Source organism: Mustela nigripes, chromosome 10 (assembly GCF_022355385.1).
Source record: "Mustela nigripes isolate SB6536 chromosome 10, MUSNIG.SB6536, whole genome shotgun sequence".
NCBI classification, from domain to species: Eukaryota; Metazoa; Chordata; class Mammalia; order Carnivora; family Mustelidae; genus Mustela; species Mustela nigripes.
Window position 1 is genome coordinate 56,240,753 of NC_081566.1, and position 23,395 is coordinate 56,264,147.

The following is a 23,395-nucleotide window of genomic DNA, read 5'->3' on the forward strand; positions in this document are numbered from 1 at the left end:
TATTTATTTATTTGAAAGACAGAGATCACAAGTAGGCAGAGAGAGAGAGAGAGAGAGAGAGGAGGAAGCAGGCTCCCTGCTGAGCAGAGAGCCCGATGTGGGGCTCCATCCCAGGACCCTGAGATCATGACCTGAGCTGAAGGCAGAGGCTTTAACCCACTGAGCCACCCAGGAGCCCCCAGTATCAGTTATTTAGATATCTTAATCTACCTCCAGGAAAAATACATACACCCAAACTCACACTGGGTACCTCATTGGGTTAAACGTCCATGTCTTGATTTCTGCTCAGATCAGGACCTCAGGGTGGTGGGATCGAGCTCTGCACTGGGCTCTGTGCCCAGCGGGGAGCCTGCTGTCTCCCTCTCCCTCTGCTCCTCCCACCGTTCATTCTCCCTCAAAAGTAAGTAAATAAAATCCTTTTAAAAAGAAATATTCTTTTAACTCATAAGGTCATAATTCTGACCTTATTTCTCTACACACACATTTTTCTTTTTTTCTTTTAATTTTAATTCTAGTTAATATACAGTATGCATACCTTTTTCTAGTATCAGTATCATAAAATGCAAATAGCTTAGTAATCCTCCAAATCTTCAGTGGCTTTGGAGAAAAACAACCAAGTTGGATATGATTCTTTTAGAGCAGCGAAGAATTATTTCACACATTATATATGCCACTTTAAAGCTTTTTCTGCAAGGAGACTTCTGACTCTGCTCCTATTGTAGAACGAGTCAGTAGACTTTCAGTCTGGTGATCATACAATATAAATCTGCGCACACACAAATAAAAATCCTTCTCTGGTGGCATCGGGAGTGGCGGGTGCCGTGCAGCCTTGATGAATGGCATTCGGAGAGGGACAAGCCTCTCACAGGTGGGCAGCCATCGAATCTTCGATTCCCGGAGCAGTCGCCGAGCTGAGCATGTGTTCGCCTGGCATGGATGGAACAGCGACTCGTGAGGGGCAAGGAGAGAAGAACCAAGCTCTTTAAGGCTGTAAGGTCTCTAAGCATTTTTTTTTTAACTCAATAACTGATGATGTATTTTCATGAACCTTAACTTTCCAGTGTTCTTGCTTCTCTGGAGGGCAGTTTCCTAATTGCATCGGTAAAGAAAGATGCCTGTGGATCGGCACTCAGCATCTTTTCCACCCCCTTTCCTGTGCAGAGGCCAGGAGACAAGAACATGTTCCAGGGGGTTTGGAGTACAAGAGAGAACTTGGCAAGTTATAATCAGGGGCACGCTGGGAAGCTCTGGAAGGCAGTGGGGGGTGGGGTGGGGTGAAAGCTGTTTCCACTCTTTTTGCTGTTCTGAGAGTAAGAACAGTCCTGCAGGTGTCGGGTTTTTCTGGGCCAGATACTGGTGTCTGGTGAAGAGATGGGGGCTGGGGGCTGGGGGGCAGTGTAGGGTGCCCAGGCTCTGTTGGCGCAAACCCGGCAGGCAGGCGTGGTGGGACCTGGGGCTGACCATGGGGGCTGGGGAGCCCTCCTGGGGCCGCAGCTTCTTGCTGTGCAACAGTGGCAGCTCTGTTGTCTCCTGCTTACACTGGAGGTGGCCTTTTGGGCATTTGGGAGCGCTGAATTCCCTACACTCAACCCTGTCCCATGTGGCCAGCCAGAAGGGCGCATAGGCACAGGATAAAAAAGGCAGAGATAAACCACAGGACTCTGGGGATGCTGAGGAGGGAGGAGGCAGTGGGGGACGAAAGGGCATTCACTGGGCCATGACAAGTAGAATAGAATGTTCCCAGCAGGGACTCCCGAAGAACTCAAGGAGGAGCTTCAAATACCTGCTGGGTCCAGAGGTCAGAGACAACACCTCGGGCAGTACCCGGGAAGGAATTACTCTGCGCTCTTCTCAGTTTTGGCCTAGGAAGGGTCAGGAAGTAGTCTGCAAGTTTGGGGTGCTCAGAAACATCAGGCGGAGGAAACAGAAGGGAAACGGTGTTGCTGGGGCACCTGGGTGGCTCAGTAGGTTAAGCATCTCACTTTTGATTTTGGCTAGGGTCCTGCTCTCAGGGTCCTGAGATGGAGCTCTGTGCTCAGTGGGGAGCCCGCTTGAGGTCTCTCTCTCCCCACCTCCCTCTGCCCCTCCCTCTCTAAATACATGGATAAAATCTTAAAAATCAAGTTCAAGGCTCTGAGTAATACATGGAGTTGAAGTCATATAAATAGATTTGAAATCATATAAATCAAGGGGCACCTGGCTGGCTCTGTCTGAGAAGCGTGTAATTCTTGATCACAGGGTCATGAGTTCAAGCCCCTGCAGGGCAAGGACTTTGCTTAATAAATGAATAGAATTATACAAATCAAGACCATGTTTGCAACTCTGGAACTTTTTGTTACCTCTGTGTGATTAAAAAATTATAAGGCTGTCTAAGTTTTCACCCAGGAGCAAGGGAAGCATTTTTCACACTGAGTAACTTCTTCTTCTTCTTCTTTTTTTTTTTTTTAAAGATTTTATTTATTTGAGAGAGAGAAAGAGCACGAGCAGGAGGTAGGCAGAGGGAGAGAGGGAAGCAGACTCCCCACTAAGCAGGGAGTCTGACATGAGGCTCGATCCCGGGACCCTGAGACCATGACCTGAGCCGAAATCAAGAGACAGATGCTTAACTGACTGAGCCACCCCAGGAGCCCCCAAACCATAAGAGGAGCTCCATGATAGAGAACCATCTGAGGGTTGATGGAGGGAGGTGGGTGGGGATGGGCTAGATGCACGATGGCGGTTAAGAAGGGCACTTGCTGGGGCGCCTGGGTGGCTTAGTGGGTTAAGCCTCTGCCTTCAGCTCAGGTCATGATCCCAGGGTTCTAGGATCGAGTCCCCCATCGGGATCTCTGCTCAGCGGGGAGCCTGCTTCCTCCTCTCTCTCTGCCTGCCTCTCTGCCTACTTGTGATCTCTGTCTGTCAAATAAATAAATAAAATATGTAAAAAAAAAAAAAAAAGAAGGGCACTTGCTGTGTTGAGCACTGGGTGTTATACATGTCATGAACCACTGAATTCTCCTCCTGAAACTAATATTGCACTGTAAGTTAACTAGCTAGAATTTAAATAAAAATTTGAAGAAAAAAATGTTGTTGTGATATTTGAATAGTATTTTGGATGGACAAAAACCACATTTTTGGTCTCCTGCACATTTTACCTTTGTTTCTATTTGATATGCAGTCTACGGGGGAGGGGTGGTACTTTCTGAAGTCAGGGTTGCTTTTTTTTTTTTTTTAAGTAATCTCTAAACACCCAGTGTGGGGCTAGAACTCACCACCCCAAGATCAAGAGTTGTATGCTGGGATGCCTGGGTGGCTCAGTGGGTTAAAGCCTCTGCCTTTAGCTAAGGTCATGATCTCAGGGTCCTGGGATGGAGCCCCAAATTGAATCGGCTCTCTGCTCAGCAGGGAGCCTGCTTCCCCGCCTCTCTCTCTGCCTGCCTCTCTGCCTACTTGTGATCTTTCTCTCTCTGTGTCAAATAAATAAATAAAATAAAATAAAAGAAAAAAAGGACTGTTAAGACCTCTTTCATATATACATATAGATATATAGATATTTACTGTAGTTACTGTGGTTACAAATCCACAAATCTAGTTTCTCTTAAACTTTGTTTTACTTTATTTACAAACCTAATTACTTTTAGTTACAAATCTAATAAAATTTAACTATTACTATAAGGGGGAGTTTCACCACTCACTTCCTTTAATTATCTTAAACATTTTAAATGACGTTTACAAATTTAATATATTTAATTTTCTTTTCCAGTATTTCAACTATGTACAAGGCTATGTAATTCTTACAAATATAGTAAATCAAGTTTATTTTTTATATTACTTTCAATTTAAACTTATAACCGTAAATCAATTACTTGATTATAAACTTCAAGTTGGAATCATAAAACTAATATTTGTATATTTTAATAAGCCAAACTGTAAATATTTTATGTACTTAGAGCAATACAGCCAAATCATTCTTAAATGTATCATGTACCTTAATAGTATTAAAATATTAATGAAATTAATAATCCATATTATTTTACTCTTAACTCTTAGCTTCCAAGAATAAAAAAAAGATATTTACTGATTTGGGAACTCCTGGATGGCTTAGTGGGTTAAGCCTGGGATTCTTGATCTCAGCTCATATCTTGATTTCAGGGTGGAGAGTTCAATGCCTGCCTTGGGCTCCACGCTGTGCACGGAACCTATTTAAAAAAGAGAGAGGGGCGCCTGGGTGGCTCAGTGGGTTAAACCTCTGCCTTCAGCTCAGGTCATGATCTCAGAGTCCTGGGATGGAGCCCTGCATCTGGCTCTCTGCTCTGCTCTGCAGGGAGTCTGCTTCCCCCTCTCTCTGCCTGCCTCTCAGCCTACTTGTGGTCTCTCTCTCTCTGTGTCAAATGAATAAATAAAATCTTTAAAAAGAGAGAGAGAGAGAGAGGCTTACCTGCTTAAAACAATAAGGCATTCCCTAGAGGGTTAAGATTCACCTTGAACCCAGAGATGCATATCTATCAGCGCTGTTGCTGAAAGCCCAAGTGTGACGATCACATCACATTCCCTGTGCTTGGACCCAAACTTAGCTCTCGCAGCCCGGCTGGTTTGCCCCCATTTTCTCCCTGTGAATGAAACTGATATTAACTCCAGGGGGGCTAAGTAAGGTTTGTGTTTCTTGCTCTTTAAGATTTTTTTTTTAATTTATTTATTTGACAGACAGAGATCACAAGTAGGCAGAGAGACAGGTAGAGAAAGAGGGGGAAGCAGGCTCCCTGCGGAGCAGAGAGCCCGATGCGGGCCTCGATCCCAGGACCGTGGGATCATGACCCGAGCCGAAGGCAGAGGCTTTAACCCACTGAGCCACCCAGGCGCCCCAAGATTTTATTTACTTATTTTTCTAGAGAAAGAGAGCAGGGCAAGCCTCTAGAGGGAGGAGCAGGGGGAGGAGCCCAGGCAGAGGAACACGCGACTCCGACTCCGCGCGGAGCTCTGACCTGCGGCGGGATTTGACCTCAGCCAAAACCTGGAGTTCCTCCCGCCGCCGGCGGGGCCACCCGTGCGCTCCTGGGCTGTGTCTCTGAGGCTGTGTTTAGGGGCAGGTGTCTAGAAAGTTACGGCCCTTTTTCAGGGGTGTTGATGAGCATTTTCTGATTGCCTTCCGCAAAGCTGGTCACTGGTGCGCATCCCGTAACAGCGCGTTATCACCCCCGTCTCACCCAGGCAGGGCGCGGAGTATGATCTTCACTGTCCCCCGTCGCCTCCGCCGATCTGAGCGTGGCCAGGGACGCCTCGTTGTTTGCGGTTCATGTATTTCGTCGCAAGGGTGGCTGAACGCGTTTCGTGTGTTCACTGCGCACCAGCTTTCCGGGTGTGCCCCGCCGCGGCCGCAGGTAGGCCCGGGGCAGGTGCGGCCGAGCGCGCGATTCCGGGCCCCGCGGCCAGGGGGCGCTGCCGCCCGAGCCCCCACCCGGACCCGCTCTACCCACGCCCCGTCCGAGCTGGGGCGGGCGGGCGGGCGGCCGGCGGCGGGGGCGGGGGCGCAGGCGCAGGCGGGGCGCCGAGGTTGGCGTCTGCTCTCGAGCGGTAGCCGGAGGGGCCGCAGCATCATGACGGTGGGCGCCAGGCTGCGCAGCAAGGCGGCGAGTGGTTTCCTGCGCCGCGGGCCCCGGGGCCGAGCGCGGGCGGACGGGGACGAGGAGGCGGCCGCCCTCCTGGAGCAGCCGGAGCGCGGGGACGAGGCGGCGAGCGGGGCGAGCGCGGGGCGCCCGGGGGCCCGGAGCGCGCGCAAGGTGCACCTGGCCGTGCTCCCCGAGCGCTACGAGCCGCTGGAGGAGCCGGCGCCGGCCGAGAAGCCCAGGAGGAGGTACCGGCAGAAGCTGAAGAAGTACGGCAAGGTAGGGCCCCACGCCCGCCCGCCGCCCGCGGGCTCAGGGTGCGGGCGGCCCGACCCCCGGCTTCCTGACCGATCGCCTTGAGGGTGGGCGTCGGGTCCCCACCGCCCGGCCGCGCTCCGCTTCTCGGAGCTGCCCTTGGCGTCCTCTCTCCAGCCGTCGTTAACAGACACGGACGAGGGTTCTGTCCACTGGGAGGTGAAGGAAAACTCGATCGCGAGTAACCGCAGAACCCAAACCGGAGCTGGGGTATGGCGGGGGGGGGCGCGGACCAATCCAACCCCTAACCCCCGGGGCTGCGCCTGGTAACGTTCCCAGCACGTCCCAGCATCCCCGTGGTTCTGATCCTGGTGTGCCTTACACCCGCCTTGTACAGCCGGCAGGACAGAAATCCGTGTCCCTATTTTACAGATGGGAATACGGAGGCATTAGCGTGGTGGGGTGACTTGTAGAGGGTGACCCAGTTGGAAAGTAGGGAGTTGCAGGCCGGTTCATCTGTTCCTGGCAACGTCCTCTCCAGGATATCCCACCAGCTGAGAATTGTTTGGGTTTTTCTCCTTAAGTTCCAGAGGTTATTTCCAGGGCCTGGGAGCACGACAGTACATAAATAGGCACTTGTTGAATCTACTTTTCTCTTCCCCCAGCTGGCCACTCTTACACCGTGGGACCTGCAAACATACCGCTGCCTTTTGCCTTGGGGGGCTGGGGGGCAGAGGAAGGAGGGGAGACAGAGACGAGGGGTAGAGAGAGAGAGAGAGAATATGAAGATGGGATCAAATGACAGTGTCCTTCTCAGAGATCGAAGCCCAAGGCAGTGCCTAGGCGAGTCACTTGAAGCTACTTCTGCCCCCACCTCCTGGGACTGGGCAAGGCCACCCAGAAGAAGATCATAAAACTCAACTGTGTTCTGGCCAAAGGCCGGATCTGATTCACAGTCTCTTTGTCTGTGCCTCTTAGCCTGTCTAAAACCATCTGGTTTCTGCTCCTAGAAACTTGGGTGTATCATCCCCTGTAAAGGCCAGTCAGTGGGTTTGGCACAGTATACGGGCAGGCAGTGAGGTCGGGACTCTCAGGCTGGGTCCTGCTAGAACTGACCCATCTGGTCTCAGTTCAGCACCACAAAACCACCACTGGCCTCCCAGCTGGCGAACCTGGTAGTGGGGACATCTCGGGTCAGGGGCTGGCATGTGGAGATGCTTTTTGGGTGCTCATTTCGTGCAGGGATCATGTGAACCACCAGAGATAACGAAACAGATACAGTGCAGTCCTGCCCTAGTGAAGTGCACACCTCCTGGGGAGATCCCGGCAGAGTCCGGCCACCACCATGCAGCCACATGGTACAGAGTCCTTGAGATGAGGGTGTTGAAGTCAGGTGACATGAGAACTGGGCAGGGAAGATTGAGGTTTCAGAGGTTAAGGATGAGGTACTATATCACACTTAGCCAGGATGGCAGTTACTTAAAAAAATAAAAATAAACAAAAAAACCAGAAACAAAAAATAACAAATGTTGGCAAGGTTGTGGAGAAATTAGAATTCTGCAGATTGCTAATAGAAATGTAAAATGGTGCAGTTGCTATGGTAAACAGTTTGTGGAGTTTCCTCCAAAAATTAAGCATAGAACTACTGTTTGATTTAGCAGTTCAGCTCCTAGTTATATACCCAAAATAACTGAAAATAAGTACTGAAGTCTACATACATGTATTTGAGGGAGACAACATAGAGAACATATTCACATGTTCATAGCAGCATTATTCAAAATAGCCAAAAGATGACAACAACTCCTGTGTCTGTCAGCTGATAAATGATAAAATGTGGTATATATACATTGTGGAATATTACTCAGTCATAAAAAGGAATGAAATCCCATTACGTTCCACAGCGTGGATGTGATGGAGGCTGGCTGGGTCCAAGGAGGGTCCTTGGCTCCGTGCAAGACGGCACTCAAAACTCGAGCTTCTAGAGGAAGTGAGAGCAGAGTTCATTGAAGACAGAGAGAGAGAATATAAATACAGAGTGTGTTGGAGACTTGGAAAGAAAAGGGAGTCTGGTCTGGGCTTGGGGTTTTCACTGGGACTTAGTGTTTTTACTGAGGATGACGGGCTGGTGCAAGTGTCGTCTTAGGCATCTAGGAACAAAGACGAGGGTTGAGGTGTCTGTCCTTCAGAAGTCCCTTGGCGCCGGGGATCTTGATGAGTCACTGGTCTTGGAACCACCCTGCCTGGTCACTCCTTAGATGCTACCTGTTGTGCCGGAAGACTCGAAAGCAATTGTTGAAACCTTGACCTTTACAAGGAGAACATACATTATCTGTTCTATGAGGTGTGTGTAGGGCACCGGCTGCAGGTCCTGGCAGAAAAAAGAATGAACAAAACAGTTTGTCTTGGGGTCCCTTTAATTTCCCTCTCTCAGATGAACCTCGGAAACTGTGCTAAGTGAAAGAAACCAGACACATGGGGTCACGTGCCATGAGCTTGGATGGTTCTGTTTCTATAGAATGTCCAAAATCGGTAAATGCAGAGAGAGGGAAGCAGATGGGTGATTGCCGGGGACTGGGGAGACGGAAAAATGGGGAGCGGGGGCAAGTGTGTAACAGGTGCAGCTCTTCCTTTTGGGGCTGGTGAAGATGTATTGGAAGTCGGTTGAGGTGCTGGTCACACGGCACTGTCCGTGTACCAGATGCCACCAAATATTTCACTTTAAAATGGTGAGTTTTTGTTTTGTGAATTTCACCACAATTAAAAAAAATAAAAGAGGTAAAATGGACCCGACAGAGAAGGGGTGGCATCCAAGGCGGAGGGAACAGCCCAGGCAGGGATGTGCGCGGCTGGAAGCTGTTCTGTCTTACTCTCGGTGGGTAGACCCCGGAAGCCAGAGGAGAGGACGCTGTCCCATTCGAGTTGGACGCGCCCTCCCTGCCTTCAAATTCCCACTTTATTGGAGGCATCTGGGAAGGTAACCAGTTCGGTTCCACCGCGGGAGAAGGAAAGAGCCCACCCCGCTGTGCCGAAAATCCACGGCCACAGCCAGGCCCCCGCCGGAGGTGTGGGGAGGTGAGTCTCCAGGCTTCAGCTACCCACGTGAATCTTCCCCTTTCCGGGCCTGTTGGAATAAGGAGGGACTCGTGAAGGCGCCGCATTGTTAATGGGCGCTTTTCCTAAAAGGAAGGGGGCGTGGCACTTCCTATTCATCCGTTCACCGTCCAGCCCGGCACCCACGTCCCTTCCTGCTTCTGTTTAAAGAGGCATTTGTGGGGGCTTCTGGGAGGCTCAGTGGGTTAAAGCCTCTGCCTTGGCCTCAGGTCATGATCCCAGGATCCTGGGATGGAGCCTCGAGTTGGGCTCTCTGCTCAGCAGGGGGCCTGCTTCCTCTTCTCTCTCTGCCTGCCTCTCTGCCTACGTGTGATCTCTGTCAATAAATAAATAAATAAATAAATAATCTTAAAAAAAAAAAAAATAAAGAGGCATTTGTGAAATGCAAAAGGATTTCTCCTCTCCTGCTGCCCTGTGGTCCCCAGGGCCCACCCAGCTGGTCCCACCTCCCAGAGGCTCGGGCTGGGGGCGGGTGTGCGGGGACTCCTGCCTGGTGCTGTGTAAGGGTGTGAATGTTCACATGGTGCTTTAATGGTTCAAGGGCTGTGTTCTGGGGACACGGAAGGGGCAGGGACAGACGTTGGCAGTTCTGCCGCAGCATGGCAGCAGCTCGGCTGCCCATTTCCTGAGGGACACCCCTCAATTATCCCCAGAACCTTGGAAAGTGGAGGGGGACCCCCCATTTTGCAGCAATAGAAACCAGTTTAAGGAAGTTGTGCTCTTCAGGGCTGCACAGCTGGAGAGTAGCCAGCCAAGCTGGGAGGCAGGAGTCTCACCTGCCAGTTGGGTTGAGGGGACTGACCTCCAAAACTTAGCTTAAGATGAGAGGCCACCTTTCCCAGGCACCCCTGAGAGCCGCGGGAGACGTGTGGATGAGGACAGTAAGTACGTTTTGTCCACTAGGCAGCTAGGAGAGGATGGGAGGGGGAAATTCAGTGTGTGGAGGAGCCTTTATCTCAAGGGGGAGAAAAATTGTCTTTATGCTCTCGGGGCATCTGGTAAGGACAGGGGCACCGGAGCCCTGCCCCCTGTTGGTTTGGGGACTTTGAGGCTGGGCCTACCACTTGGCTTAAGTTTCCTTCTCTGTGACCTGGAGTAAAAAGAGGGTTTTAAAACCTGGCAGGTTGGCAAGTCTTCTGTGATGGTTGGCTGCTGTCTTAGGGCGGGGGTTGGGGGGGATGAAGGAGAGACCTCGTAGGACTGTTGACTTTCTGATTCTTTTTTTTTTTTTTTTAAAGATTTTATTTATTTATTTGACAGAGAGATCACAAGTAGGCAGAGAGGCAGGCAGAGAGAGAGAGAGAAGGAAGCAGGCTCCCCGCTGAGCAGAGAGCCCGACGTGGGACTCGATCCCAGGACCTTGAGATCATGACCTGAGCCAAAGGCAGCGGCTTAACCCACTGAGCCACCCAGGAGCCCCTCTGATTCTTTTTTAATCAGAACTCAGTAACTCAGAAAAAACCTCCGTCTCAGCTTTGTACCAGGTCCTGACCGCATTTCAAACTGGAGACTTGATCTTCATATTCGGGGAAAAGTGATCTTTGTGGGCAGCTGGGGTTTTGTTTTATTTGTTTTGTGTTTTGTTTTGTTGGAAACTGGAAGGGAATGGTGAGTCCCTGACTTCACTGGGGGCTTAGTTGAATATACGAAGAACCCCCAGAAAGCATGATGTCCTAGGACAGCTATAATAGATCACCACCAGCATGCCGGTTTAGGACCCACACCAGCTGGTCAGGGCTGGAGGCCAGAAGTCCAAAATCACGGTCACTGTGCTGAAGTCCCCAGGCCGGTTCCCGTGCGGGCATCAGGGAAAAACCAGTTTCTTTCCGGCTTCCAGAGGTCCCCATCCTCCCGCACCCAGGCCAGCAGTGCAAGTCCGTGGACCTCAGCCTCTGCTTCTGTCACGACGACACTGCGTGCTGTGTGACTTGTGTCCCTCTTAGAAGGACGACTGTCCTCCTTTGGGTCTTTATGAATATATAGGGGCCCTTAGAATGATTGGCCCCACATGAATAACCCAGGACCATCTCCCCCATCTTAAGACCCTTAATCACATCTGCAGAATCCCTTTGACCCCAGAAAGCCATATATTTACAGGATCTTGGGATTGGGGGGCCGCATTCTTCATCCTACGATGCTCCCCTGGGTCCTCCATGCCCCACAGCTTCTCCAAGAGATGATTTGGTTTGAAAACTTGACTCACATCAAGAATTCCAAACCTCCCTCAAGTGACACTGAAATGGTCGTTGATAGATACTTTATGTTTCTTTGTATCGCTTTTCTGGAACCTGTGTTTTGACAACGTTCCAGGTAATGAGCTATTTTAGCAGCTTCTTTCTAAATGGCGAAGGTGAAGTGAGGAGCAGTTTTTGCAAATACCTGGCTGGGGAAAGGGGATGCACAGAGGCCAGAGATGTCCGGCTCAATGCAGGCGCCCGCGATTCCCGATCCCCGTGGCACTGCGTATAAAGTACGGTTCACACTTGCTCCCAGGGAACAGTCTTTCTGTTACTGTTATTTCAGGGAGGAAAGTAAAATTCTCCTGCCGAATCTCATTATGCATTTATAGAACAGTCTCTCTCAGCAGCCTCACGCCACCCCCCACGGGCACCCTGGTGTCTCACTGAGGAGTCCATGGGCGCTATGCCAGGAGTCAGTGTCTAGAGAAGCCATCTAAGTCTCCCGGCTTTCCCTCCCGGGCTCCTTATGGAGCCTGCGAGGTTCCACAGGAAAGACCCGGGCCCTTTCTGGGCGCTGGGGGTACGGCCATGAGCAGGAGCCCCGTCATCCCGGAGAGAGGGCAGGTCAGCCTGCCGGACAGAGGAGGTTTGCTGGGTAGCGTTGGCTCTGAGCTTCGTGACTGTGATCAGGCATTTTAAGCAAAACCAGGAATTTTAAGTATTTACTGGGAGTTGGAAAGGTCAGGGGGCTGAGAGACGAGGTGTGTGGTAGAGCCCAAGTCACCCACACGGATGTTTGACTGCATTGAAGGGTGAGGATGAAAGCTGGGGGTGGGAAGAGGAGGGGGTGCGGTGGGCGACAGCACCATTAATATTGGGGGCGTCTCTGCTTCCTGTTGGCCATCCCATTTGAATCCTGGGATGTCGCCTGTCCAGCACCAGGCCTTGCAGAAAAGAAGTGAAAGGCAAGAAAGTGCAGCGTAGTCCTTACCCTGGCGGAGTGTACAATCGTACTGCAGGGTGCGGCGGGAGAGAACAGCGGGAGACGGAGACAGTGTGCGGGCTGCAGGCGTCTGCCCCGGAGCTCAAGGGAGGGCAGGGTGGGCTTTCAGACAGGTGAGGGCAGGGACACCGGACCCTGCCTGGCGATGATGCAGGGACTGGGCTGGAACAGAGAAAAGAGTAGACTTTGGTTCAAAAATAAAACCAGGGCGGGACGCCTGGGTGGCTCAGTCAGTTAAGCGTCGGCCTTCAGCTCAGGTCATGTTCCCAGGGTCCTGGGATCAAGCCCCCTCCGCCTGCCGCACTCCCTGCTTGTGCGTTCTCTTACTCTCCTGTACTCTGTCTCTGACAAATAAATAAGTAATAAATAAACAGGCACCTGGGTGGCTCAGTGGGTTAAAGCCTCTGCCTTCGGCTCAGGTCATGATCTCAGGGTCCTGGGATCAAGCTCCGTATCAGGCTCTCTTCTCAGCAGGGGAGCCTGCTTCCTCCTCTCTCTCTCTGCCTGCCTCTCTGCCCACTTGTGATCTCTCTGTCAAATAAGTAAAATCTTAAAAAGTAAATAAATAAGTAAGTAAATAAAACAACAGACCAACAAACCAGGGGCGCCTGCTGGTTCAGTCAGTAGAGCCTGTGACTCTGGATCTCAGGGTTGTGAGTTCCAGCCCCGTGTTGGGTGTGGAGCCTGGTTGGAAAACAAAAGGGGTTTGGTTTTGGATCTGGCATCCTCAGTGCTGTTCCCGAGATGTCCGAGTGGTCTGGAAATGTGCAGGGCTTGAAGATCCGTTGCCAGATGATGACATCTGTGCTGAGCCCCCGCATGTGCGTGGCGGGGGGTGGGGGGGACAGATGTGGAAACACGGGATGTGGCCCGTTTGTCCTGACGGTCCTTTCCTGGGTCACCGTTGCGTGGGAGCGACTGCAGAGCTGCCTAACCCGCCCCTTTGCTTTTCTCTTCTCTTCCTGAAAAACAGAACGTGGGGAAGGTCGTCACCAAGGGATGCCGCTACGTGGTCATCGGCCTTCAAGGCTTCGCCGCGGCCTACTCTGCCCCGTTCGGAGTAGCCACCAGCGTGGTCTCGTTCGTGCGCTAGCGGGAGCTGCGGGGCCGAGCTCTGGCGCGGACGGCCGCTCCGCTCTGGGACCACCCTTGACCTGAACCCACAGAACCCTTGGAGGAGATCAGTGTCTTTCCTGGCTGTATCGGATCAATGTTATGAATGGAACATCCCTGCGCATCGCTGAGCTTTTCGTGACTTAGGACCCAGGCGGCTCCCGACGGACAATCCCGCAGAGAATCAGGCCTGCCTTAGGTTTGGGGTCACTGTGTGCAAACACCGAAGGCTTCCCGGGGTGGCAGCCGCGGCGGCGGGACTGGGCCGGCAGCAGACACTTGGCAGACGGGGCACCGCGGGTGGGTAGCCGGGGCGGTGATGACAAGGGGGCAGAAGGCTGTTGACCTGGACCAAGATGATTTGTTCTGTTCTGGAAAGGTCGCAGGCTGACATGGTGCTCACGGCCCTCGGCTGCCTCGCTTCTGGGGGCAGCCCGGGAGCTGTTTGTCTGTCCTGCGCCCCATCTCCCCTCTCCAGCCCTTTGTCACCAGGAGTATAATCACGGGCTTGAGGAGAAGAAGAAACAGGGAAGGAAAATCTCTTGCAAGGTGGGGATGCGTTGAAAACTGTCGATGATGTGTGTGACTGTGTAAAGCTGATAAATTTGTGTCTCTCCCCGCCCCCCCAGCCCACGAATGTGCAGCTGGAGGGGAGGGAGGGGGCTGCTCAGGGCCGGCTGGGTGGGCTGGAGCGGCGGCTGGAGGGAGCACCCCTGCCGCCTGGGCCGGGGCGCTGCGGCTGCGAGTTCTGAGCTGCTCGCCTGTCCAGGCAGTCGGCGGCCTCCTGATTCCCTGCAGCTGCTCGCCACCTCTGTGCCCTTGGGAGAGAGGGAGACACTGCGCCTAGCAAGAAAAATGTGCGATTTTGGAGATGGAACCAGTACGTAGGAGACGGGTGTGCCGGAAGTAGAAACAAGAAAGATGGTGGACGGGAGGCGTGGGAGTCCAGGAGCCAGGTCTGGTTCCTCAGCCCTGGGAAACCTCAGGCGAGCTAGGCTTGCAGCTCCGGGGAGGGACCAGGGATGCCGGGTGGCCAGGGGTGCCGTGGCTGGTGCTGAAAATCCCCCTGAAGCCCGAGCTCTCACTGGCTGCCTCTGTAGCATCCTTTCCTCTCGTGCTGCCAAGCTGGTCCACATCTCACCTGGATTCAGAGCTCAGCGCCGCATGGGTCCTGGGTGCTCCCCCGGGACCACCCAAGGACTGCCATTGGACCCTTGGCCAGTGAAGTAAAAGAAAGAGGAGGCCCCTTTTACCGTACCCCTCCGCCAACCCCCCGCATAGCCCACTGCTGCGACTCTTGACAGAAGACCCAGAAGGCCAAGGGGTTGTAGCCGACCCATCTGTAGGGCGTGGCCACACCCCCGTGTTGCCCTGAGCAGGTCCCCGGGCCTTGCAGAGGCAGCCTCAGGGCTCAGGCCTCACCAGCCAGAAGAACCAGGTGGCACCAGGATGTGGAGAAGGTGGGTGGAGAAGACAGACAGAGGGACAGAAACAGGAACCGGTGTAGGAGAGCGTTGTAGCTAGACGCTCCGGAGGCCGTGTTGAGGAAGAACTTGGGCCCCACTCTGCATCATCCATACTTGGGAGGAAAAGACACAACAAGCGGTCTCGTTTCCATCAGATGATGAAGTGGATGACGAGAGCACATTTTCAGCCACGGAAAGATCACGACGGCTTGCCTGGGCACACTGGGACTCGGGGGAGAGAGACCCAAGTGGAAGAAACAGCCAAGCAGGGTTCAGTGGGAGAGCCAGGCCTCTGGGGCCTGTGACGGGCCTGGCGGGCGTCTGTCCGTGGTGGCCCAGGGGTGCTGACCTGCCCCAGAGGAGTCTACCGAGTCCCCTACTTAGGGGAGCGGAAGTGGGACTCTGGAAGGACCCAGAGCTGCCGAGGCCTGTCCCCTGAAGACCTTCCCCGCCCCATCCCCAAATTGGAGACACTCTCAGGCCAAGCACATTTGGCCCTTGAAATTTGAATTGTCTGATGAATAATCAGCCTAGGAATGTCATCCGTCAGAATCTCGCAGGGATTGTCCTGGGAGCCAGATTCCTGTGTACAGAAGATGACCTTGTCCAGACTCCTGAGTGCTCATTTCCCTGGCCAGGGCATCCATGTTGCAGATTAGCTTTTTCCCTATTTCTCTGTCTTCAGTTGGTGGTGGTGGTGGTGGTGGGGTGTATGTGTGTGTGTGTGTGTGTGTGTGTGTGTGTGTGTGTGTTTATGTTTCATGTCAGGGTCCACACCTTACTGAGAACTGAGCTGTAGAGCTTTGCCTTTCCGCGCTTGACCAAGAGGCTTCTTTTGTATCCTTTTCTTACCCTGTGATGTAAATAAAACCCTCCATTGTGTAACGTGTCTGTGTGTGACATTTTTTTCCTCGCTTTCCAGCCTTGCCAGTGATTCCCGCAGCGTCCAGCCAAAGCTGACTTCACAGGGCAGGCGAGGGCCGGTCGAGGACCTCTTTGGGGCCACCCACGCCACCACGGGGAGCCCAAGGCCGCCCCAAGGGGAGGAGGAGGGCCCCCGATTCATCTGGAACTCTGCTTAGGTGTTAAGGAGGGGTTAAGGAGTTGTGTAGAAACAGCAGAATAGGCTTTAGTGTACAGAAGAAGCCTCAGCTCACACATTTGTGGGAAGTGAAAATTTCCAGAACCTCCAATAGTTGAAAACTCCAGAGCCAGAATGTGTAGCTTGAAGACAGAGTCTGGGTATAAAGAAGGAGATAGTTTTTATCACTTCACCAGGCCAAGGAGGCAGGGTGCCTCCAGGGTGCCACCCAGGGTCAAAAGGCTGAGTGAGGGTCTTAGAGGAAAACACAGGATCTGGGAGCATTTGATAGGAATCGGGTCTGAGCCGTGTTCACCATGTCTTCAAGCCGGCGCTGGCCATCGGCGTCTTGTTACTAAGTCTCAACTTTGATATGGAGCTCCGGAGCTCCTGGAACGTAGGATTTTACAGAAAAGCCAAGAGGGGAGGGAGAGAAGCTTCAAGAACGGAGAAACTTGTTCAGTTGAAAGATAGGCCTTGCTGAAGCAGGAGTATGTCCATAATTTCCATCCATCTTTACATTTCCATTGAGGTTTCACAATTTTGATGGAGGAGCTCCTGTGGGGCCAGGAAGCTGCGTTTTGCACTAGTGAGTCAGAAGATTGGGCAATGCTGGCCCCTGGGGGTTGCTGTAGGTTGCAGCTGCCAGTGGACTGCCCAGGTGGGAGCCTGGGGTCTGTCCAACCTGAGCCGGGGAGCGAGGGGGTACCTGGCAGGTGCCAGCCCTAGGCGGGCATATGTAACAAGCCCTTTGTTGAGAGTCCCCGCTGGAGCTGTGGGAAAAGGCATAGTGGGAGTTCTGCACCCACAGGGGATGGGTGAGTTTTCCAATACCACCAAGGCGCTCTCTGACCCCAGCTGGGTGTTCTACAGTTTGATTCCGTTCTAGCACTGTTCCCTGGAGAGAGCAGCGGATCCCTCGGATGAAAGGGCTTAGTCCTCTGGCAAGACCGGTCCAAGCTTCCTGCCACCTGTGCTTTTTCATTGACCAGCTAAAGATGGAGGTTCCTACAACACCCTTGGGTTCTGTTCCTTTGCTAGAGCGGCGCACAGAACTCAGAGAAACATTTTACTCCACTACCTATTTATTACAAAAGGCTCTAACTCGGGAGCAGCTGGATGAAGAGATGTATAGGGCAAGATCTGAGGAGAGGGTCCAGAGCTTCCGTGCCTCTCTAAACACACCCGTCTCCCCAAATCTCCAGCGTGTTCCCCAACCTGGAAGGGCTCTTGAAGCCTGATCTTATGGAGACGAGTCGTGGGACGATTGATTACATCAGTGGCAACTGGCCATAGAATTCAATCTCTGTCCCTGCTCCCTCTCCCGGGAGGTCTGGAGGAGGCAGAAAGTTCCAAACCTCTAATCACAGGGTTGATTCTTCTGGCAACCTGGAGGCTTGCCTCATTAGCATAACAAAAGACACCTTGCCTGCTCTCAGGACTTAGAAATTCCAAAAGGGTTTTAGGAGCTTGTACAGGAACAGGGACCAAGACCAACTGTATTTTCTTTTTTCTTTTCTCTTCTTTTCTTTTTTTCTTTTAAAGATTGCATTTTTTTGAGACAGAGCACAAGCTGGGGGGAAGGGGCAAAGGGAGAGAGAAGCAGGTTCCCCGCCGAGCAGGGAGCCTGATGTGAGGCTCAATCCCAGGACCCTGCGATCATGACCAGAGCCAAGGGCAGCCGCTTAATTGACTGAACCACCCAGGCATCCCACCAACTATATATTATTATAAATCACAATAGCACAGCAGGTCAAGAGAAGCAGAGTGGTTCTAGGGAGCCTCGGATTATACTCCTTGGCGGTGGCGGGTTCATGTGTGTCCACCTGCTGTTGGGTGTAGAGCAAAGCGGGAAGTGGGGAACCTTCGTGTCTTCAGCCAGTTTAATCGCGCCTGCTGTCCTCTGCTCCACGCCTGCACATTGTGAGAGAACCCCGGACTGGCGTCTGTGACCAAGAATTAAGACCTGAGCTCAGGCCTTTTGCACCTTCCCATAGTCCTTGGGGCATGGCGGCGCCCTGGGCAGACAGTGGTCACGGGGCTGGGAAACCTGCCCTGCAGGTTCAGATTCAGGGAGCTGCTGCTGTGGGCTTTGCCCCCACAATGTCTCCCCACCCCGTGCCCCCGTAAACTGAATTTAACTTTGTGATGCCATCATCCCCAAACTTTTGAAAACTTTGTAGATCTCTCTGTAAATGTATTTTAGAGTACAATTTATATACAGAGTTAAAGGGGGAGAAATGCCCAGAGCATCCTTGTAAAGGCTGTATTTGAGAGTCTGTGGTTTGGCCAAAAACCTGAGAAAAAAAAGAATCTCATACTCCCTTGACCATTCATGGGGCAATGTGGGAAAAAATAATACGAGGGATCTTTTTTTTTTTTTTTTTTTTTTAAGAGGCAAGGCTTTGGAGCCAAACCCCTCCACCGAACTTCACAGGGAAAGGAGGTGTCCAGATTGAGGCTCCATGCCAGAGCCCGGTCGGTGTGAAAGCCACAGAGGGGCAGGCCTGGAAGGGGAAGGGCAGGTCGGAACAAAGGTTTGGCTGCTGGATGGCCAGGCCTAATCTCCCCCGCGGGGGTGCGGCGTGTACCTTCCAGCCTCGGACAGCAAGTTAGGATCAGAATTCAACACCTCGGGGACTGGCTCTGCAGTTTGTTTTTGTTTTACAGGTGTTTTCTCAGGTGATTCGCTTGCATAACCTGTAGACCAGGCTCTAGACAAGTGTGTCTGGTTCGGAGGTGATACAGAACTGAGGACAAAAGTACTGAGCCGGCGAAGAGCGAACCCTTCCTTTGCCTTGCTCTTTAATTCCAGAGCATACCCTTCCCCCAGACCCACTTTCTTCCTTCCAAGTGGGGGGAGTGGGGGCGGAATGGGCCACCTCGGAGGCTCCATGATGGTTAAGCATCTGCCTTCCGATCCTGGTCCTGGGGTCCTGAGGTCCTCCGATCTGCCGCTCCCTGCTCAGCAGGGAGCCTGCTTTTTCCTCCTCCCTCTGCTGTTTCCCCTGCTTGGGCTCTCTGGCTCTGTGTGTGTGTGTGTGTATATATGTATTAAATAAATAAATAAAATCTTTTTAAAAAATTCAACATAGGGGTAAATAATCATGTCTGTTTCCCTTCCTAGGAGAGACGTTTAGAATTGCTGCAGAAGTAGAACGTGGTGACAACACCTTTTTGGTGCATTTGCGCGGGACTTATCTGCTGGGAAGAAACACTTGACGTGTTTATCTTCTTTCATCGTGGAAAGAACCCGAGTTAGCTGTTATTCGGAAGCCCCCTCTCGGAGCCCGGGAGCAGAGGCTTTCTGTGATGGAGGACGGTCTGTGTATTTTGCGATCTGTAGCGTCGGGGAGAGAAAGGCACTGACTTTATTTAGATTTTCCTTCATTGCCTTTACTTTTCGAGGCAAAACCAAGATTGAATGCGCCTCTTGGTGCTGTCATTTCCGTAAGTCAGTGGGCGATGCTCGAGGTCCCGCAGGCCCGGGATCCCGTCTGCTCCCTGAGATTCCCCTTGCTTCCCCCGCCCCGCTGCCCCCCCCCCCCGCCACCCGACTCCGGAGCCCCCAGGGTCTCGAGGGGCATCCCAGGCAGTGTCTTGGCTGTGACTGTGCTGTGCTGACCAGCTTCACCACCTCCTTAGATTTGGTTCTGTGGCCAGGAAAGTCTGAGACCCGGGCTCCGGCCGCCCCCCAACTCACGGTTCCTCTCAGGCTCTGTTCCCTGCCCCCCCCACCCCGGGATTACCTGGGGGGTGATCTGTTAACCTCCCCCCAAGGGAGACGGCGCTTTCGGCCTAATCACATCCAATTTGCATTCCAGGGCCCAGTGCTGGGATCCAGCCTAGGGAGCTAGAGACCCTGCCACGAAGGCTCCCGCGCCCACAGCCCCTCCGACCACGAATCCTGAGGTGCTGAGACAGCTGGTGAGATAGTTGCTTCCCTGCCTCCTTACGCCACATCTAGCTGCTCTGAGGGACAGGCTTGAGCAAGGCAGAAAGGGCCCCGGCGACCGGAGAGCCGAGACCAGCCAACTCGGGTAAGCGGCCCACCTCGAAATAGCCATGGGCCCCAACCGACCAGTTCCAGCAGGCCGGGTCCCGAGACTGCCAGAACAGGGCAACGGCCCCACGTCCGCACCCTTCTTCCCTCTACTGACACCCGTGACCCTCGCCACCCGCTTAGCGGACGGTCGGACAGTCGCTCCTTCGCTCTTCTGCCCGAGGAGCCCCTGTGCTGGACTCAGTAAACTTCTCTTTTATTCTTCGTTGGGGAAGTAACTTCCACCTGTGCCATCAGCCCCCACCCAGTTGGGGTGCCGCACATTTGGTGGCCTCCATCCGACCGCTGCACCCCACACAGAGGGTGGTAATGTGGTTTTGGAATATAGGAGAGGTTCGGGGGGGTGGAGTCCAGAGCCGGCAACCAAGAAGGAATTCTTGAGATGTCTTTGGTGCGGAATGGTGGTTTACTAAAGCACGGGGACAGGCCCGGTGGGGGGAGAGAGCTGCTGCCCCCTGCTCGTGAGGGGTGGCTGGTTAAACACTGTGGGGTTGGGGGAGGTGAGGAAAAAGGGAGTTTTCAAAGGGATTTTCATATGTTAAGAAGACTCTTAAGATGCCGGAGGCCTTGCCACTGTCTAGCTTGTTTTCCCCTCTAGCAAGGCATTAAAAGTAAGAGGGTTGGGAGATTCCTGGAAGAATGTCACTCCTTCTCGCCCCCCCTCCCCGGGAGCTCGGGGTCAGGGTGGGGGGCAGGGTGTCTGCTAGTGCTTGGTCCTCGGCCAGCCTTCTGCTCCCTCATCAGCAGGACAAGGGAGCTGGGGAAGGGATCTGTGCCCCCCCAGGTTGGGGGGGTTTGAATTTTTGCTCCCCCCAATCCTTGGTGTGATTTCTGCAGCAACAGTTACTATTCCCACCTCCTGAGTACTGTGTCCCCCTGGGGCCAGACCTCCTGTTTCCCCACAGCGCCCAGAGGCCACATGCCCAAGCCCCCAGGCTAGCAGGAACCCCCCCCTGCACCCCAGGAACACCCCAGGCATTGCTCCACCTGGCTTCCCAGTCCTCTAGCCACTGAATTTCAGGGCTTGGTTTCTTTTGTAAAGTCGAGGAAGCAGTGTCTGCTGGGCAGATCAGATGTGGAGTCATTCGGCACGGAGGGAGGGGCTAGTGCTGGTTCTCCTGGCCGACTGGCTCTGCTGCGGTGCAGCTCCTTGTCTCGGACACACGCCAGGAGGGAAAGAAAACCCAGGGAGCCAGAGTGGGGATAAGAGAGGAACTTGGGCTGCCTCCATTTCTGATCTCAGCTGGTTTAGTGGGGTCTTGTTTCCAGCTTGTCCCTGGGCTCAGGTGGAAGACTCTAGGGGCAAAGCATCCCTAGATGGGACCCAAAACTCTGTCCTCCCGCAGCCAGGAGCGCCCTGAGCCAGCAAGCCCCCGCCTGCCCATGGCTGACTCCCTCCCGGACGGTGGTGGATTGAACCTTCCTTGCTCCCTGCACGTCTGCACTGCATTTATTTATTTATTTATTTGACAAAGAGAGAGACAGCGAAAGAGGAAATACAAGCAGAGGGAGTGGGAGAGGGAGCTGAGCAGGGAACCCGATCCTGGGACCCTGGGATCATGACCCGAGCCAAAGGCAGACGCTTAACGACTGAGCCACCCAGGCGCCCCACACCTACAACTATTTTCGGTATTTTGGAGGCCGACTTTGAAATGCCAGGCCACTGTCCTCGCGGCGGTGGCCTCACAGAAATAAATTCCTTTCTTGTGTCACCACCTCTGGATTTTGTCAGCAGCGAGTGGCTAGACCTGGCCTGTTTGGATGCTCACCTGCCCCATCCCGGTGCGGCTGGACCCCAGCCTGCTGCAGGAGAGAGGGCTGGAGGGCGAGGGAGGGACCTGGGGGCAAGGAGACACACAGTCCGCTCCCCCTCCATTGTTAATGTTTTTCTCTTTTCCCCCTAAACTTATCCTTTATCTACACAGGGGATGGTTTCCAGGTTCCTGTTGGGGGCAGAGCCCCACCTTTCCGTTCGCTTAAAACAAACCCACCTAGAGCTGCCCTAGAGCTGATGTGGGGGAGAGGGGCTGGAGGTTCCAGGAAAAGGTTTATTTGTAGCTTTCTATCTTTTCCAGCCGCTCCAGATGAGGAAGGACTCTGCACTTTCACCCGACCTGGGTTAGGTTTGCTGCTGGCCTTGTTTCCCAACACCGAGACTGGTCCTGTTTGTGACATGAGGGTGCAGAAGTCCTTTACCTCCTTTGGGCACCGTGTTCAAAGGACAAACAGGCTGTCTACGGATCACCGGGAAAGCTCGGGGCTCTCAGAGGATCAGGGGGCAAGAGGTCATGGTCATGGCTCATGGCAGACACCCAAGGGTCCTACAAACTCAGTAATCACAACTATGAGGACCCAGAGAAGAAATACACACTTTCATTAATCACCCAAAGGAGCCTCCTCATATGTGTCGCTCATGTGTTCAGGAAAGAAGCCTTGTGCACCTGCCGTGTGCCCGCACCAGACTGGATGGTCGGGCGGCTCTGTGGGGAGGCGATAGGATGGGGGGGGTGGCTGTGTCTCCCGCTGTGACACGGCCCCGGGTTGCAGGGTCACATGTGGGAAGTTCGGAGGGCCTAGAGAGCAAGATGGAGTCACTCACGTCAAGCAATGACACAAGGAGTAAAGGGCACTGTAGCTATGAGACATCGCCGAGAGCAGCGCCAGCGGACGACGTCCCAGAACCGGCGCGGAGCAGGAGCGGAGGGCGTCTGCGGGGCCCGAGCCTGGTTCCGTCCCTCCAAACAGGGAGGACTCTTGCAGCAAACCGTCTGCCTCTTCAGACAGGAGCCCTCTGTCCGACCACTTCGAAAAGGCTGCTGCCGCCGAGGGCTCTGCCAGACGGGATGGAACAGAGGCCTTGTCCCAGTGGTGACCACAGACGGCTGGCGGCCGGGGTTCGTGCACTTCCCATAAGGGCAGTGCTAGCTTGCTGGGTGACTTCCTGTCTGTTCTGCTTGGTGTGCCGTCTCCGAAGCCAAGCTAATCGTGGGGTGAAACATCATGGAGTTTGGAATCCCGAACCCGCTTTGGAATTCTGTTAACCTCGCTTTGTGACCGAATACAGCAGACGTTGTGGAAAGCCCCAGCTCGGGTGTGGCCTTCAGAGCTCGCTCCCCACAGAGGCGCCGTGGGCTCAACCCCGGGAGGAGACGAGACTGGGCAGAGGAGGCCCAGCCGTGGCCTCAGGCCACCCCCGGGAACCCTGAAGTCAGCAGGGCCTTGCAGGCTTGTCCTGACTCGCTCCAGGATGGCCCAGACCTTGTCCCCATGCTGATCTGTCTGTGGCCATTGGCTGCCCTCTGGGCAGAGTGGCTCGCTCTCCAGATCTGGGGCCTTCTCAAAAAATGCTTTTTGCTGCAAAGCTGTCTGCAGATATTCCCAGGAGCAGGGGTGAGTCGTTTCTGGAAGGCCAATCTGGGGAGCACCTCTGGGTGTCCACTGCTCTGGCTCTGAAATCTGATTCCCTGTGTGACCTTGGGCAAGAGGCTCAACCTCTCTGAATCACAGTTCGTCCATCTGATGAGAGCGTAGAATAACTGTC

General features: G+C 53.5%; 1 protein-coding gene and 2 long non-coding RNA genes across 4 annotated transcripts; 2 read left to right on the top strand and 1 right to left on the bottom strand.

Annotated features, from left to right (window-relative positions):
• Positions 1–32: 32 nt before the first annotated feature.
• LOC132025719 (uncharacterized) lies at positions 33–5,357 on the bottom strand. 2 transcript variants are annotated; one of them, XR_009406677.1, is made up of 3 exons: positions 4,962–5,357; positions 4,058–4,178; positions 33–927 (listed from the first exon to the last, which is right to left on the bottom strand). It is a non-coding gene; the product is annotated as an uncharacterized LOC132025719 (long non-coding RNA). The 2 variants fall into 2 exon arrangements; XR_009406679.1 differs by having other exon boundaries at positions 33–948.
• Positions 5,358–5,500: 143 nt separating this feature from the next.
• C10H1orf115 (chromosome 10 C1orf115 homolog) lies at positions 5,501–15,599 on the top strand. Its single transcript, XM_059413372.1, has 2 exons — positions 5,501–5,861; positions 13,105–15,599. Exons 1-2 carry the CDS (start codon positions 5,574–5,576, stop codon positions 13,222–13,224), a joined length of 408 nt encoding a protein of 135 aa, XP_059269355.1. The 5' UTR covers positions 5,501–5,573; the 3' UTR covers positions 13,225–15,599.
• A 3,326-nt stretch (positions 15,600–18,925) lies between these two features.
• LOC132026201 (uncharacterized) lies at positions 18,926–23,239 on the top strand. Its single transcript, XR_009406826.1, has 3 exons — positions 18,926–19,241; positions 19,616–19,831; positions 21,930–23,239. It is a non-coding gene; the product is annotated as an uncharacterized LOC132026201 (long non-coding RNA).
• Positions 23,240–23,395: the final 156 nt, after the last annotated feature.

Coding starts and splice junctions, on each gene's coding strand:
- C10H1orf115 (XM_059413372.1), top strand. CDS start 5,574: ATGACGGTGGGCGCCAGGCTGCGCAGCAAGGCGGCGAGTGGTTTCCTG. Junction 5,862..13,104: donor AGCTGAAGAAGTACGGCAAG/GTAGGGCCCCAC, acceptor CCTGAAAAACAG/AACGTGGGGAAGGTCGTCAC.